This window comes from Convolutriloba macropyga, chromosome 9, assembly GCF_964194025.1.
Source record: "Convolutriloba macropyga chromosome 9, txConMacr16.3, whole genome shotgun sequence".
Taxonomy (NCBI): domain Eukaryota; kingdom Metazoa; phylum Xenacoelomorpha; order Acoela; family Convolutidae; genus Convolutriloba; species Convolutriloba macropyga.
In genome coordinates, this window is record NC_134476.1 from 54,508,250 (window position 1) to 54,524,715 (window position 16,466).

At 33.1% G+C, this 16,466-nt stretch overlaps 1 protein-coding gene across 1 annotated transcript in view; it reads left to right on the top strand.

Moving 5' to 3' along the window:
* Positions 1 to 11,623: 11,623 nt before the first annotated feature.
* Positions 11,624 to 16,466, top strand: part of LOC142345469 (uncharacterized) — a 66,980-nt gene continuing 62,137 nt past the window's right edge. Inside the window, exon 1 of the mRNA XM_075397527.1 lies at positions 11,624 to 12,930. Within this exon, the coding sequence (XP_075253642.1) occupies positions 12,910 to 12,930 (21 nt within the window). The 5' untranslated portion in view covers positions 11,624 to 12,909. The remainder of the gene's footprint in view (positions 12,931 to 16,466) is intronic.

The following is a 16,466-nucleotide window of genomic DNA, read 5'->3' on the forward strand; positions in this document are numbered from 1 at the left end:
ATTATTGGTGAGTTATATATGAAAGTTTGAAAAGGTTTTATATTTAACTAGTGGTTTCTTGGTTTTGATACAAAAGAAACATTTCGATCGATCGTTTTTTTAAATTTTTGAGCTTAAATACACAATTTATAAGTTCATTTTGTTTAGTTCATTTTGTTGGCCAGTTTCTTGCAAATTTAAATTTTACATTTTTACAAAATGCATTTCTAGGTTTGATTTACTAAAAATGTTTGGTTTAAAATCGATTCATCTTGCAACGCTTTGAAGAATTGAGTGTTTTAAGACACGCAGAATTATCAGTGCTGATCCTGAGCTCCCAGGTATTCTTTTTAGAAAGTTTTTATTTTTTTTTCAGGCACGGCCTTTTTTTTTTTAAAAAAAAAACGCATCTATATTTTTTATGTTAATTTAAAATCAGGGTGTAACTATTGAAATTTAGCATTTACAAGTACGGTTTTGACTAAATGTTTTGGTATAATTTTAAATGACATCTTACGTTTTGCTTTCATTTCTTATACTTTTGTGTCAAATGAATTAGTCTTCGCATTCAAAGATAAAATTTGTTTTTTTTAAGAGGAATACGTTAACGCAGATAATGCTTTCAGTTGCAATCCAATGTCTTTTATTACTTTGGATATAATTATTTCAAGGAAATGTTCGTATTTTGTCATATTTGCCACAAATTGATCTTAATGCACAGAACTCCTGGCGCAGTGTCAATAGAGACACCGCAAAACCCATTACCGGTGAGTTATAAACAAAAATTTGCAACAGTTTTTTTAACTAATGATTTCTTGGTTTTGATACAAAAAAGCTTTGAAATATTTTGTTTTAATTTTCGAGCTTAAATGCACAACTTATCAGTTTATTTGGTTTACTTGTCAAATTTCCCCATTAGTGACAAACTTAATAGAAAGACTTGGTAGTTTTTTTTGCTATTTGATGTCCGGTATGACTTTGGATATATTTTTTTTGAGAAAATGTCGGTACTTTGTCAACTTTGCCCTATATTTATCATAATTCTCAGAACTTTTGGCGTAGTGTCAATAAAGACACGCCAAAACCCATTATTGGTGAGTTATAAATGAAAGTTTGAAAAGGTTTTATATTTAACTAGTGGTTTCTTGGTTTTGATACAAAAGAAACATTTCGATCGATCGTTTTTTTAAATTTTTGAGCTTAAATACACAATTTATAATTTCATTTTGTTTAGTTCATTTTGTTGGCCAGTTTCTTGCAAATTTAAATTTTACATTTTTACAAAATGCATTTATAGATTTGATTTACTAAAAATGTTTTGTTTAAAATCGATTCATCTTGCAACGCCTTGAAGAATTGAGTGTTTTAAGACACGCAGAATTATCAGGGCTGATCCTGAGCTGCCAGGGATTCTTTTTAGAAAGCTTTTAACTTTTTCTCCGGCATGGCCTCTTTTTTTGAAAAAAAATTCGCATCTATATGTTTTATGTTAATTTAAAACCAGGGCGTAACTATTGAAATTTAGCATTTACAAGTACGGCTCTGACTAATTGTTTTGGTATAATTTTAAAAGAGATCTTACGTTTTGCCTTCATTTCTTATATTTTTTGTAGTCCCATGAATTAGTCTTTGCATTCAAAGATAAAATTTGTTTTTTTAAGAGGAATACGTTAACGCAGACAATGCTTTCCGTTGCTAACCAATGTCGTTTATTACTTTGGATATAATTATTTCTAGGAAATGTTGGTATTATGTCATATTTGCCACAAATTCATCTTAATTCACAGAACTCCTGGCGCAGTGTCAATAAAGACGCCGCAAAACCCATTACCGTTGAGTTATAAACAAAAATTTGCAACAGTTTTTTTAACTAATAATTTCTTGGTTTTGATACAAAAAAGCTTTGAATTATTTTGTTTTAATTTTCGAGCTTAAATGCACAACTTATCAGTTTATTTGGTTTACTTGTCAAATTTCCCCATTAGTGACAAACTTAATAGAAAGACTTGGTAGTTTTTTTTGCTATTTGATGTCCGGTATGACTTTGGATATATTTTTTTTGAGAAAATGTCGGTACTTTGTCAACTTTGCCCTATTTTTATCATAATTCTCAGAACTTTTGGCGTAGTGTCAATAAAGACACGCCAAAACCCATTATTGGTGAGTTATAAATGAAAGTTTGAAAAGGTTTTATATTTAACTAGTGGTTTCTTGGTTTTGATACAAAAGAAACATTTCGATCGATCGTTTTTTTAAATTTTTGAGCTTAAATACACAATTTATAAGTTCATTTTGTTTAGTTCATTTTGTTGGCCAGTTTCTTGCAAATTTAAATTTTACATTTTTACAAAATGCATTTCTAGGTTTGATTTACTAAAAATGTTTGGTTTAAAATCGATTCATCTTGCAACGCTTTGAAGAATTGAGTGTTTTAAGACACGCAGAATTATCAGTGCTGATCCTGAGCTCCCAGGTATTCTTTTTAGAAAGTTTTTATTTTTTTTTCAGGCACGGCCTTTTTTTTTTTAAAAAAAACGCATCTATATTTTTTATGTTAATTTAAAATCAGGGTGTAACTATTGAAATTTAGCATTTACAAGTACGGTTTTGACTAAATGTTTTGGTATAATTTTAAATGACATCTTACGTTTTGCTTTCATTTCTTATACTTTTGTGTCAAATGAATTAGTCTTCGCATTCAAAGATAAAATTTGTTTTTTTTAAGAGGAATACGTTAACGCAGATAATGCTTTCAGTTGCAATCCAATGTCTTTTATTACTTTGGATATAATTATTTCAAGGAAATGTTCGTATTTTGTCATATTTGCCACAAATTGATCTTAATGCACAGAACTCCTGGCGCAGTGTCAATAGAGACACCGCAAAACCCATTACCGGTGAGTTATAAATGAAAATTTGCAACAGTTTTTTTAACTAATGGTTTCTTGGTTTTGATACCAAGAAGCTTTGAAAAATTTTTTTTATTTTCGAGCTTAAATGCACAACTTATCAGTTCATTTGGTTTACTTCTCAAATTTCCCCATTAGTGACAAACCTAAAAGAAAGACTTGGTAGTTGAAAAAACCACAGTTCTGAAGATGATGTAACGGAGTTTTTTAATTCTTTTTGTTGATTAGTATATGGCTTCATGGTCTCAGACGCAGCTCTCTCGCAACATTTGATGATTTTTTAAAATTTTGTCACTGTTTGTCTCTCTTTTTGTTGTTATGTGACGTTTACCTGATAATAATAGAACTGAATTGCTTCCCCTTGATCCAGTAACTTTCAATTAAATTTTCACGAAAAAGCTTTTTTCATTTATTTCATCTATGCTCTCAATTTTGTCGTCATGTAATTCAACCTCATTAATAGGAAGTCTCATTTACTTTAATTGGTTCAAACGTTTTTTTTCTGTTGGTTATATGTTTTAACTGATGCCTTCAACGATTTAATTTCATTAGAAACTTTCGCGGTTTGATACTGTTCATTTTTTGGGTTCCTTCTTGTTATCGTTTCTACGTAGTGTTTTTAAAATGAAAAGCTGTTGACGTTCAGATGAGAAGCAAGTGTTGATTTACAGTTCTTGCAGATTACATCTTATAGTTATAGTGCCCTGACCACTTTGTTGTTGTAAAATTATTTGTAAAGTTTTTACTTCTGCTTCTCTTTATTGTTTTTTGTAGTCTTGCGGCTTGGTCTCAATAATAACATGCACACTTGGCTACCTAAGGTGTTCGAAGTTGATAAATCTTTTTTGTTGAAATCTTTTTGGGTTTTGGCTTTATGTTATTTACTTTATAAAGAAAATGTTTGAATTTTTGAGCTTCGCTTTTTTTAAACTCATTTTTGTGTCGGTTTGCTGCTAAGTTTCTGTAAAGAAAGGTCGAAACCCGTCTCCAGTGAGCTATAGTTTAATCCTTATAACGGTTTCTTTTTGAACATGTTGTGTCTCAGCTTTGTTACTACGAAAATTCCTAAAATGTTTGCGATTTTTAAATATTTTTACATTTTTTCAAGATTTCTGCTTTTTTTGAATTATAGCATGAATGGTACGTCCCAATGGCTTTGAAAAATTGCGCAATTGAAAATTTTTAATCTTTTCAGTGACAAATTTATAGTTTTAGCGGCTTCACTACCCTAATAACCGGTCTCAGTTGCTTCCTATGAAGATATATACAACATTTCGGTTTTTTCAACTAGTATCTAATGATCTTTATTACTTTGAAGTAAATTGTTTTCGGCTATTCTTTATCTGTTCCTCATTTGGTAGCCAATCAAGTCAAGAATGTGGGTGAGCGGGGTCGGAACATTATGTGAGAACGCACATTACCGAGCCTTCTTGTTAAATTAAACAATTAATTGTTATTCTCGCTCGAATCCTCGATAAAACTTTCTCAAGTCCGCCAATTTGAAAGCATGAAAACGGAAGCGCTGTGAAATATTTCAGATAAAATCCTCTCTTCATATTTAAATATTACCATTAATTTCACTTTTTCGCATGTAATGCTGAAACAGTTATCAGCAGGTAGCTATAGCATCACTGTCAAAAATGCATGACTGAACACGTGAAAAGTGTCACTAAAATAGACTGTGCGCAGTTTGACATAACAAGCCAGTTGCAACTATATAACTATAGTGTCTCTCTCTATGTGTGTGTTCATTAGAGCAAAATCAAAGTATGTCTTACTGTCTATCGTTCTCGTTCTCCTTCTTTCCCTCTTCCCGTGCTGTTTTTATCAGCTCATTATTCCTAATTAATTTATCACACACTCCTTGTCCCTTTGTTCACGTGCGCAACCACTGCAAACGCTAATTCCCGTCTCGTCTGATAAAAATTTGAATTAATACCAGCACTGTAGCGAGGAATGAGCAAGTTTCTCTAATTTCTCCCCCATTAGCCCTTCGTTGTCAAAATAATTAATTCGCTCTGCTTGCAGAGACGGTGTTTCCATATCACAAACTAGTTTTAATCACAGCAAAAGCTAAACTTGAATTAATGCTTCAACCGCAAAATTAATGTTTTAACCAGACCTTTGAAGCTTTGAGTTTTTTTTAAAATAATTAATTGCAATGAAAAAGGCTGACGGAAATCTAATAGAAATTTTGACGAAGAAAAGATGAGCGACTGCTCGATTTTTTGTGCGGACTAAATAAACAAAATTGAAACAGAAAAGTAATACGGAAGCTATTAACTTCGTTAAATGTTGAAGGGCCAAACGCATTTTTGAGAAGCCAAACTAAAAGCTTCTGACTGTTATGAAGCATAAAAATTGTAAAAAATAACAATTATTTAATTGTTTTCAATTTTAATTGTTCAAGCCAAAACACTTGAGGCTAACATATGAGATGACAATGATTTTAAAAGTATATATATTTGTTCCGACCCACCTTGGTGTGGGAGGAACTATATACTCAAATGGGTTTTCTATTCAGACAATTCTGGGCGATCGATATATTCATCGTAGATAGTTGTGAGTGGCATCATTAGAAAGCCCATCCAGCTTAGAATGTAGAATTAGAAGGTTTTTTTCCAATTTCGTTTTCTCCACAGAGTTATCGAAGTTTAAATTTTGTGAACATTTGACTAACATCAGTTGTTCACATTTTCCGTATTTGTCCTCAGTTTTTTTGACAAATTTGCTGAAAAAATAGGTGAAAAGTGATAACGACAGTGCTATTGTTTTGAATTTCAATGATAGAATGAAGTTGCTGAACAATTTTATCCGAAATATTGTCTAACTTTTAGGCTAAAATTATCATAATTCAAACTTTTCTTCATCAAAAAAGCATTTATTTGGCACATGTTGTTTAAACTACGCAGAAGTGAAGACCTACAAATTTCCAAAATGACCAGTTTTTCTTTTGCTTGCTATCAGAGTGTTTTGGAATTAAACATTGACAAGCTTTTATCCAATTTAACTCGACAAATATCGAAATTTCATCAATTATTTTGATTTATTGATTTTTATTCATCACATTTTATATCTCGCTAACATATGGAAAAAATATTTGTGTCGAAAGTAAAGCAGCAAAAATATGGCTAGTTTTGGTCTGTTCGTGGGTCGAATTGTAAATGTTATTTTTTGTTTTTTTCCTTTAAGTTAGGTACCGGAAAGCTGCTACATCGGAATGATTTCATTATAATAAACAATGTCCGGAAAATTTCTTGACATGCTAATGAAGTCCATTAAGCTTCTATCATAAATTTTTAGCTCAAAGTTTCAACAGTTTTGCGTGAAAATATTTACTTTTCCTAATTTAAGATTTTGTGTCTTTATTTTGTAGTCTTTTGAATTTGCCTTGCCAAAAACCTGTCCAATTGGCGTCATATGGATCTAAAATGAGGTCTATTTGATTTTCTCACTTGAAAGCTGGTTGTTTCGATGACTTTCTAAGATATTCGTTTGAAAAACGAAAAATAGTTGATTTTTGAAGTTTTGCCATTTTTTATTTAATTTTCGTCAACTTTCAGCTGAACTTTAACAGAGAGATTGCATTATTTGCAAGAGAATGAAAAATAAAAAATTTGTTGCCTTGTCTTCAATGTCTTGTCACACTGCTTCGTTATTGACAGAAAAACATATAATACAATAAGTTGTTGAAAAGTTGGAGTTGTAGATCTCTTGTGTTTTGTGAATAAGTTATGGTTTTAACGGCTCCGACACCGTTTTCTTGCAAAAATTAAGTGATTTTTTCGTTTTTGCCTATATTTGTCCCTCTTGTGGTAGTCATTTGGTAAATTCTGGACACCTAGAGGTCTCAGGAAGAGCAAATTAACCTATATAAAGCTTTAATTTAAAAGCTGATGTTTTTCACGTCTTTGAAAGTATTTGCTTTAGAAAGATTTATTGTCATTTTGAACTTTCCTGGCTTTTTTCCATTTTCGTATCTTGGGTAAATTTTAACTTAGAATCATCAATGGCAGGTTTGATCGTAAGTTGAAGCACTTATTTTTAATTTCTTTTTATGGTCACTTTCAGGCTTAACATATTGGTTTTGTAATTTGATTTTACGAGATTTCATAATTTTTTTTGTGTTTCGGTTAAAATTTTCATATTTCAGTCTTATTTATAGTGTTTTGTTAAGCTAGTAACCTAACTACAACTTAAATTGGCGTTGAATACAGGACTATTTGTGTAAAATTATTTTAATTTTAGTTAATAGCTGACGATTTTAATGGCTTGGACACTGTGTTTAGCAAAACTTCAATGATTTTTTTGTTGTTTTGAATATTTGTTGTTCTTTTATTAGTTTTGAGACATATTCTAGATAATGAAAGATATAAATGGCTTCTCTTCATGTTATAAATGAAACTATTTAATGATTTCCGTTGGTAGATAAATGTTTTCATGACTATACAGTTTTCTGTTTTTTCATAAAATTATAAACGTAGTTTTTGAAACTTCTCTGTTTTTTGTGTACTTTTTACCTAATCTCATTTTGAACAAATCTCATATCTTGTACACCAAATTACAAGTTATATTAAACAATACATTTTTTATGTGTTGCTAATTTGACATCGCTATGTTTCAAAAAAATTATACACCGAGTTTTGGTTGTAGTCAATGTTTGGTTTCATATAATTTTTTCCTGTCTCGCAGTCTTGTTAATAGCATATATCGCTGTCTCTCTACAACGGCCTTTTTTAATTGGTTTGATGAATTCAGTTTAAAGCAATTTTTTGTTCATACAACAATTTTTTTCGAGATAAATTTAATTTTCTTAAAAATTTTCCAGCCCTTTCTCTTTTGGAAGACTAACAAATCAAAACTGTGGATCAACGGGGTCGGAACACTACATGCAAACTCACATCAACCCTCACATTAGGCCTTTTTATTAGAACAAACGTTTGCTGTTTTTCTCTAGGAAGTGTTTAGTACAACCAAAATCAAGCGGCAAAAGAAGCATACCAAAAAAAGAAACGAAACTTGACAGCTTTGATATGAAACATCCTTAATCATGGATAAACTTGCCAAGATCTTGCTATGTCACCGGGAGAAATTTAACAATCTAGCTCATGTTTTAGTTCTCTGTGATAGCTATTTTGTATTTTCTTTTTAAAAACTGAAAACAGTTCTGTGTACAAAAACGCAATTGACTTCCTTTTTTTGCTCAGGTTTTTTGGTGTTGTATAAAAAATTGACAATATGAAAATAGCAGAAGCAGAGGGTTATCATCGAAGGGTAACACGATGGGTCCTGTACAATTCGTCCCAGATCAAACTGAGAACACAAATTTGATCAAAAAAATTTGCGAAAGCTAGCAATTTTAGGTGGCTGCCCTGGTGAACTGAGTGATTTCGGATAGTTGGAAACTTAGTTCAGCCAGAACGCAAGCTCAATATACAATCAGACAGAGTTAATAATAAAATTAATATTTTCTTCAAAAGTAAAGCAAAAAACCCTGAGTCATGTCTTTTGATCGATGATATTAGTAAACAGAAAATGCAGCTAGTGAAATCGTCAACGTTGAATACAACTCGTTGAAAAAAAGCAATAAATTTTTAAGCACAGTAGAGCTCAATTTTTACAATGTGAAAGGACCGAGAATACAAAAATATGTGAGAATCCTGAAAAACAATTGGGTGTATGAGTTGTTTTATTTACTTCATAATAATTTCTCCAGAAAATCAATGCCTTGGGTTGTAGATATTTACACCTTACGTATGTGTTTGTGCGTCTGTAAGTGTGTGTTTATGTTTGTGTTTGGGCGTGTGTGTGTTGGTGTGTGTGTGTGAGTGTATTTGTGGTTGTGTGTGTTTAAGTAAATGTGTGTGTTTATGAGTGGGTGTTTGTGTGTGGGTAACTTTTAAAAAAGTATTGCATAAAATTTTTGAATCGCGCGTTTTGCTTCATAAAGTTAGTAAACAAACTTTTAAAAAATTTTGAGTCGTGTCTTTTGATCGATGACATTAGTAAATAGAAAATGCAGCTACTAAAAATGTCAACGTTGAATACAATTCGTTGAAAAAAGCACTAATTTTTTAAGCACAGTCGAGCTCAACTTTTACTTTGAGAAAAGACCTAGAACATAAAAAATATGTGATAATCCTGAAAAACGGTTGGGTGTATGAGTTGTTTTGTTTACTTGATAATAATTTCTCCAGTAAGTATTGGTGAACATCAATGCGTTTAGTTGTAGATATTTTTTATCTTACGTGTGTGTATGTGTTTGTGTGTGTAAGTGTGTGTATGTGTGTGTGTGTTTGTATGTGTCTCTGTGTGTATGTAATTGCGTGTTTGTGTAAGTGTGTGTGTGCGTGTGTTTGTTTATGAGTATGTATGTGTGTGTGTGTTTGTGTGTGTGGGTGTGTGCGTGAGAGAGGGAGAGAGTATCTCTATTTGTGTTTGTGTGTGTGTGTGCGTGTGCATGTGTGTGTGCATTTGTGTGTTTGTGTGTGTTTATGTGTGTGTGTGTGTGTGTCTGTGTGTGTGTCTGTGTGTGTGTGTGTGCGTGTGTTTATGTGTGTGTGTGTGTGTGTGTGTCTGTGTGTGTGTCTGTGTGTGTGTGTGTGCGTGTGTATATGTGTGTCTGTGTGTGTGTGTGTGTGTGTGTGTGTGTGTGTGTGTGTGTGTGTGTGTGTGTGTGTCTGTCTGTGTGTGGGAGGGTGGGGGACTTTTCCGACTAATAGACCAACAGGCCTAAGTGTTTAGAGCAGGCTCTCTGATCACAACAATCTGGGTTAAAACAAAAGCCAGATATGATATTTTATTGGATGACACACATATTCCTGTTTTTGTGACCCTATAAAACATGCATTAGTTTGTTCAAAGAGGCTGCTACAAATTTTTATGGGAGAAATTGGGTCCCAATTTTTTTTTTACCGAGAGTTGAATATTCATGCTCGCGTGCATGATAACTCAGAATCAGATTGCTTGCTGTTGCCGCTAAATATATCCTGTCTAATTTTTACATACGTATGTGTATCGACTTTAATTAGAGCTTTTGAGCATGTGAATGATTAGAGGGAAGTAGAATCCTGCATCGATTTTGTACCTGTTTGATCATTTGTTCACACACACACACAGTGGCAGTAGTGTATGTGGTAGCCGCGGCACAAAAGAGGGCAGGCGGGCAGGTAGGCAATCCTGTAAATACGCCCGCCCCTTTGAGTGAAAATAGTGGGCTCAGGTGATTAGAGCAAGCAAATAAGGAAAGGCCACATAAAATTGGAGGGAAAATTGAGGAAAAATGAAGCGGTAAGGAGGAGAAAAGAAGAGTACATTGTACAATAGTAAAACAAAGGGGATTACGGCTCAGTACAGTAGACTGTTAAAGTGAATATGGATAGGGACAAAATTGTGAATTACTCTAAATTGAAATACCCCCAGTCCACCGACCCTAAAACCCTAATAAAATGGAGAACTGAAGCTGAACACGAATATATTGCAGGCTGAACGATTGTATGTTAATTGACACCAAATACTATGTTTGCTATCTATTTATATTTTTTGATGGATTATGAATCAATTACAGTACTTCACTCCCCCACATGACGAATGATTCGCATATTAATTGTATGAAGAGCTGGTTTGAGTGATTGGCCGGGTTCTAGATTTTTGTTGGGCAACTCAAACATAATTCCTAAAAAACGCGGCTTCTGTGTTACAGTGGGCGTATTTGAAGATGTATGAGGCGCAAATTGGGGGAGGAGTAGCTGATGTTAAATGCGATTGTTTTTTGAGCTGTACTTAGCCCCCCTTCCGCACCACCCATGCTCAAGGCCGATCGGGCAATACTGATTAATGACGAAATAGGGTTGAAACGACGAATCAAAATGAATCGGGTGGAGGAAAATGTTTGCACATAATTATGAAGTTGGAAGGATTTTTTGTTTACAAAAAGGAAGAAAAACAAGAAGGGCGGAAAATGATAGAATGCTTTGCCCTTTCTGTTCAGCCTCATTGAATGGGCGAATGGGTGAATAGATGTACAATAAAGACTAAATGAATATATGTCCTAGGGCTATACTGCTGTTTGTCCATTCACGGCTGGGGCGGAAACCCAATTTCACGGTCATTTTGATAACCAATATCCTCAACCCCCCCCCCCCCCCCCCCCCCCGCACCCTCACCCCAATAACCGCCCAGCCCTGCATCTAAATTTTCTCTCTCTCTCTCCTTAATTCTTTGTTTTATTTTGGTATTTGTACAAACTATATACGCACTATACTAATCGCATAAATAAGTCTCTCTCTCTCTCCTTAACCAGCAGCAATTTACGCAAATCAAATAACTGTACTGTACAACTGTTTTCTTACAGGAAACACAATGTGAAAAAGAAACATTTCACGAGTTGTCAGCTAAACAATTTTATTGCCCATAATACCACCCATTTTTTATTCCTTATATTTTCGTATTTCCTCACTGCTTCCCCTTTTCAGAAACTAGCAACGGTGGGAAAACATTGTGCACAAAAAACGGACGTTTTGGCAGATAAGATTTTTTCTGCAATTTTTAAGAGCATTTGTTTTTTTTATATTGCAGCAGCAAATTACAGCGCTTTTGTTTTATTTAGTTCTTAATCAAAAGCTGTTATTGACTATTTCAATGATGGGTACGAAATAAGAATGTAAAATTATCTAAATAATTCTACGGCGAGATTTAGGATTAAAAACCGGAATTTTTTAAAAATCACAAATCAATAACTTCACCTCTTTTAAAGTGATTTTTCCCGCTCTGTAATAGGATACAATTTACCAGTCTTCTCTAATCTGATTGGCTCATTCACAATTCACAATCATTCTTTTTATCTATTTGCTCCGCAGTTTATTTTTTGTGTACACAAGCTTTATTTTTGGTTCTCAGAAAAGAATGGTCATGTATTGAGAATTACTTCTTTGCTTTCTTTTTCTTTTTTCGCTCACCTTTCTTACAAAGATATACCCTAGCATCCATTCTTCTCTTACCCCTCTTATCTCCCTGTTCACATGGGAAAATTCCCTTTGATTTGAACTTGATTCGATAACTAATCAAGGTGTGCCGTATAGTATAGTATAATTCACTCTTTTCTGGTACAGCACAGCCGCAGCACATGATATATGAGAGCATATTAACTGATATATGTATTAAAAGGAAGTACTTCTTACACGCTTACCTGTACTTTGTATTATTGTTATTACTACTATACACAATAAATAACATTGTAATCATACCATTACTATTACCAGTCAACTACTCCTGTCCTTGTACCATAACAAGATGGGCAAACTACATAGTAGATTGATTCTACTTTACTCTTTCAACCTTTTCATCCGATTTCAATAACTCTTTATTTTCCACAATTTACCTTCAAATCTGTCTTTTCCGCAACTTTTGGTTATCGCGGTGTCTGCAAAACCCGTCCGTCCGCACTAACCCCCAGAGAAGAACAATTCTTCAAAAGTTGCTTTGAACTCAATTTTTGATTGTAGCTCTATTTGATTGAAGTTCTTTTTTGGAAATCTATGGTTATATTTTACTAATTATGTCGTAATTAGAGGAATTTTGAAAGAAAAGAACTCTTTCACGCGTCTTCATTCTTGCCTCAGCGGGAACCAATTTAAAAGATAAAACGCATCGAGAAATAGTTGTCAAATGTCGCTGCGTTGCTTATCACAATGGCTTAAGGCCCGTTAAAACACGTTACAGGTTACACTATTCTGTAATCAAAAGCATTATTGCTGCAGAAAAAAATAACCGAAAATTGGGGAGTGAATAATGGAGGAAAAAAAATGCTTCAGATTTGTTCATTTATCCCTCGTTTTTATTCACAATAGAACATAGAGTTTAACCTGTATCGTTTTTGTTTGTGCATTGTTTATTTATTAGGTTTAGCCAGTTAGTTTTGGTGATGGTGGTGGTTGTGTTCTTCTGTTTAGCATTATAGTTGGGGTATCCGTTATTTCTATTTTATTCAAATCACTTCTCATTAATAATTCATGACCCCAAAATGGACTTCGTTATAGTGGAGGTAAGTGTTCACTATATGGACGTTTCAGACGTTTCTTCCCTCTCACCCCCCCCCCCCCCCCTCTTAACTCTTAATTCAATCTTATATAATATTTTTCTTTCTGAAACATCTCTTGGATAGTATTGTCATATTGGACAATTGTAACTAAATGGTTGTTCAAAGAAGAGAGTTGTTTAATTTTTAATGGGCTCTAGTCTATTATTTCTTTGATTGATTAACTATTTAACTAGAGTGAGAATTTAGTTGATAATCGGTTCAAACATTGAGATCAATGCTAACATTACAGTCACTCAGAATGTTACACCGTAAATCTTTTAATTATACAACAGCCTCTGTAGAAATATGCAAGGAAGGTCAATAACAAAAATTTGTACCAAAAAAATTCCAACCCCTCAATTGTACTAAAAATTATCAAAATGTGAGAAGTAAAAAAAAAACTGTTAATCCCGGGATTATACATCAGACAATTACATGAGCATCGTCTCTGACTTGATAATTCTTTTTACATAATTCTTTTTGATATCCTGCCTTAACATCCCGAGCGATTTTCTTTTAGCCGTACTCTGTTAGCCTGATTTTTCCCTGTGTTTTTGACTATTTGGATAATTTTTTGTTTTTTTCTTCATCTGTCGAATGTTTTCCTGCTGTGTTGCCCGATGCTTTTTTCTCATTTTCTGGTTTATTAACTGGGTCTACTTTCCACCTCTGGTGCATAACGCTGCAGAGATGTACCCAAATCGTCACGGGAAAAATTGTCCGATCTGTGTATCTGTTGTTCGTTTTTTTTCTATGTTAATACATTGAAAAAGAAACAAAAATGCGAAAAAATTAATTTTAGCAAAAACAGGTAAAAATGAGGGAATTGCGCAACCAGTGTATGCCAAATGCTCAAATTTTGCAGACCAAATTGAGATACAAGCTGTGTATCCTACTTTTTGCGCGCTATGTATCACGAATCAGCTCGATTTTTGTATCTCTTTTTCGCAAGCAACATAACTCGTGTTTGCACTAAATGTATCTAATTTCGGCACTGAATGTATCTATAATCAGCTGTTAAGCCTAATTTATTGTTAGTTTCTGAGCATTAAAATGGTTTAAGGCTTTATTAATTGATAGAAATTAAAATGAAATTACCATACACTGATAATCTTGACTGTCTCCTCAATATTTTGTCATGGTTTATCAGGCTTTATATGATTTCAAGCATCATTGCTTTGCGATCATTTTTTGAAGATTTGACAATTAATCTAATTTCTGAAAAATGCCTCAGTTTCAATTTAGGATATTGGAAAATTAAATTAGCATCAATTGATATTCTTGATCGTGTCCTCACTATTTCTTCATCATTTTTCAGATTTTATTTGTATTCAAGCGTTATTGTTTTGAGATAATTTTATGAAAATTTGACAGGTAAATTAATTTTGAAAAATACCTCAGTTTCAATATAAAGTAATGGAAAATCAAATTAACATCAACTGATATTTTTGATCATCGCCTCACTATTTTTTCATAGTTTTTCAGGTTTTTATTTGTATTCAAGCGTCATTGTTTTGAGTTAAAGTTGTGATAAATAAACTGACAAGTAGGTCATTTTCTGAAAAATTGGTCAGTTTCAATTAGAGGTAAACTAAAATTAAAGTACCACCATATGAGATTCTCGATCGTCCCCTTGCTACTTCTTCATCTCCTTGTTCCTTCATGCGAATTTTTTGGTTTGTTTTCAATCGGCTGTTCTGAAGCAATAGTTTCTGCCATGCGCCTGTCCCGTATGCATGTCCAGACGCCTACCTAGACAATAAAGAAACAAAACTGTCCACCTGATTTCCAACCTCCTAACCAAGCATGCCCTTATCAGTTAAGAAGTGTATTAAACCAATGGAAACAAAATGTTGTTGTTGTTTTTATCAATATGGGACGTCCTCATGAGGTCATCGGTTCCTAGGTTGGCGCACTTCAGAGTTGTTTTTGCAGCACACAATGTTTTACTTTTTTTTCAATAAACCTAGCACTTAGGTAAAGTTTTCCATCTGTAAAACGAGGGTTCTTTGTGTAGTAATTTCCTAAATCCTTTAGTTCATCCACAACAAAATTAGAGTGGACAGAAGGAAATTTTGTTAAAAAATTACATTTGAACGAATCGCCCTTTTTTCTTGACAATTTTTTAATGAGTGATTTCCTATTGATTTGAGCAATTGGAATTTTTGAATTAATTTATTGAATAGTTTTTTGGTCTATTTACAGGTTTACAGGTGCCTAATAATTTTTGCAAAAAAATCCCTTGATTCTGAGTCTGTTTTAGATGCCCATTATTTTTTCTGAGAAATGTCTCTATTGCGCGACTAAATTTTGTTCCTTTTAACAGGTTTACAGGTGTCTATTAAATTTTGACTCAACAGTTTATAGGCGTCTATTAAACTTTTGCGTCTCTTTACAGGTTTGCAGGTCGCTTTTGATTTTTTTCTGAAAAATCGCTCCATTCTGCTCGATCGCTTTCTATATATAAAAAAATCATTTTTTTTATTTCTGAGGCTGTCATTTACAGACGTAATTTACCAATGGCAACTTATAAAAGTTAACAGTTCAATATAAACATTATAATTGCAATTTTAATAAAAAGCACGTTTTAAAATGTTAGAAAAATTTTAAAAGTTCTCTGTTTGCTCATGAGATGTCATCCACTAAACAACAACAACAACAACAACAACAACAACCACAATTCAATACAAATTTTTTTATGTCTTTTATTCTATCTTCAAATACCTTTAAAAGCTTTATTATCTTTTGCGTGCTCAATTAATACAGCTTTAAATAACCTTCGCATGCTCAAAAGTGCTTGTTTAATTAAGATAAATAGTGGATTACGAATAATTTTAATGCAAAAAATAGATACCTAGGATATGCGCCTAGAAGTTGAAACCTAGAATATTTGTCACCTATTTTACAATTTTAGAGTATCTCAATTTCGCAAAAATGGCAAAACCACTTTTGCAAAGAGTAAGATACAAAGCTGGTCACCTAATTTCGTTCATTTTATGTATCTATTTTTCGAGCAATTTTGACTAAGGATAAAACTTCGGGGTATACCTCTTCGGCGTTATGGTGCGGTTAGATTTTTTATTTTCTTGTTAGCAGCGGCTGCTTATTTTTTTGGAGTAACTTTTTCTTTCTTCCCTATTTCGCACACATTGTCTTCTACGTTACAAGATTTTTTTTCTAGCACATACTCGTCTGCCCAACTAAAACAAATTTCTGTTACGGGATTGTTCGGGTCCAAATTTGGGCAATCTGCTTCTCTTGGGTTTCTAATGCGTCCGTAGGTTTCCCTGGTTGTTTTTAGATTTCTCATGAACTCGTTGAATCTAAGACTTTAGATTCTTTGATCGTTTCTGGAAAGGTTCCTTCTATGATCATAATAGCTTGGTATCTTTGGGTTTACCTAGATAAAAATTTGAGACGAGTTGAATTGCTAATTGTCCTCCTAATCCTTAATTTGAGCTGGAAAATTCTGAAATTAGTCACAAATTAGGTCCCTTTTC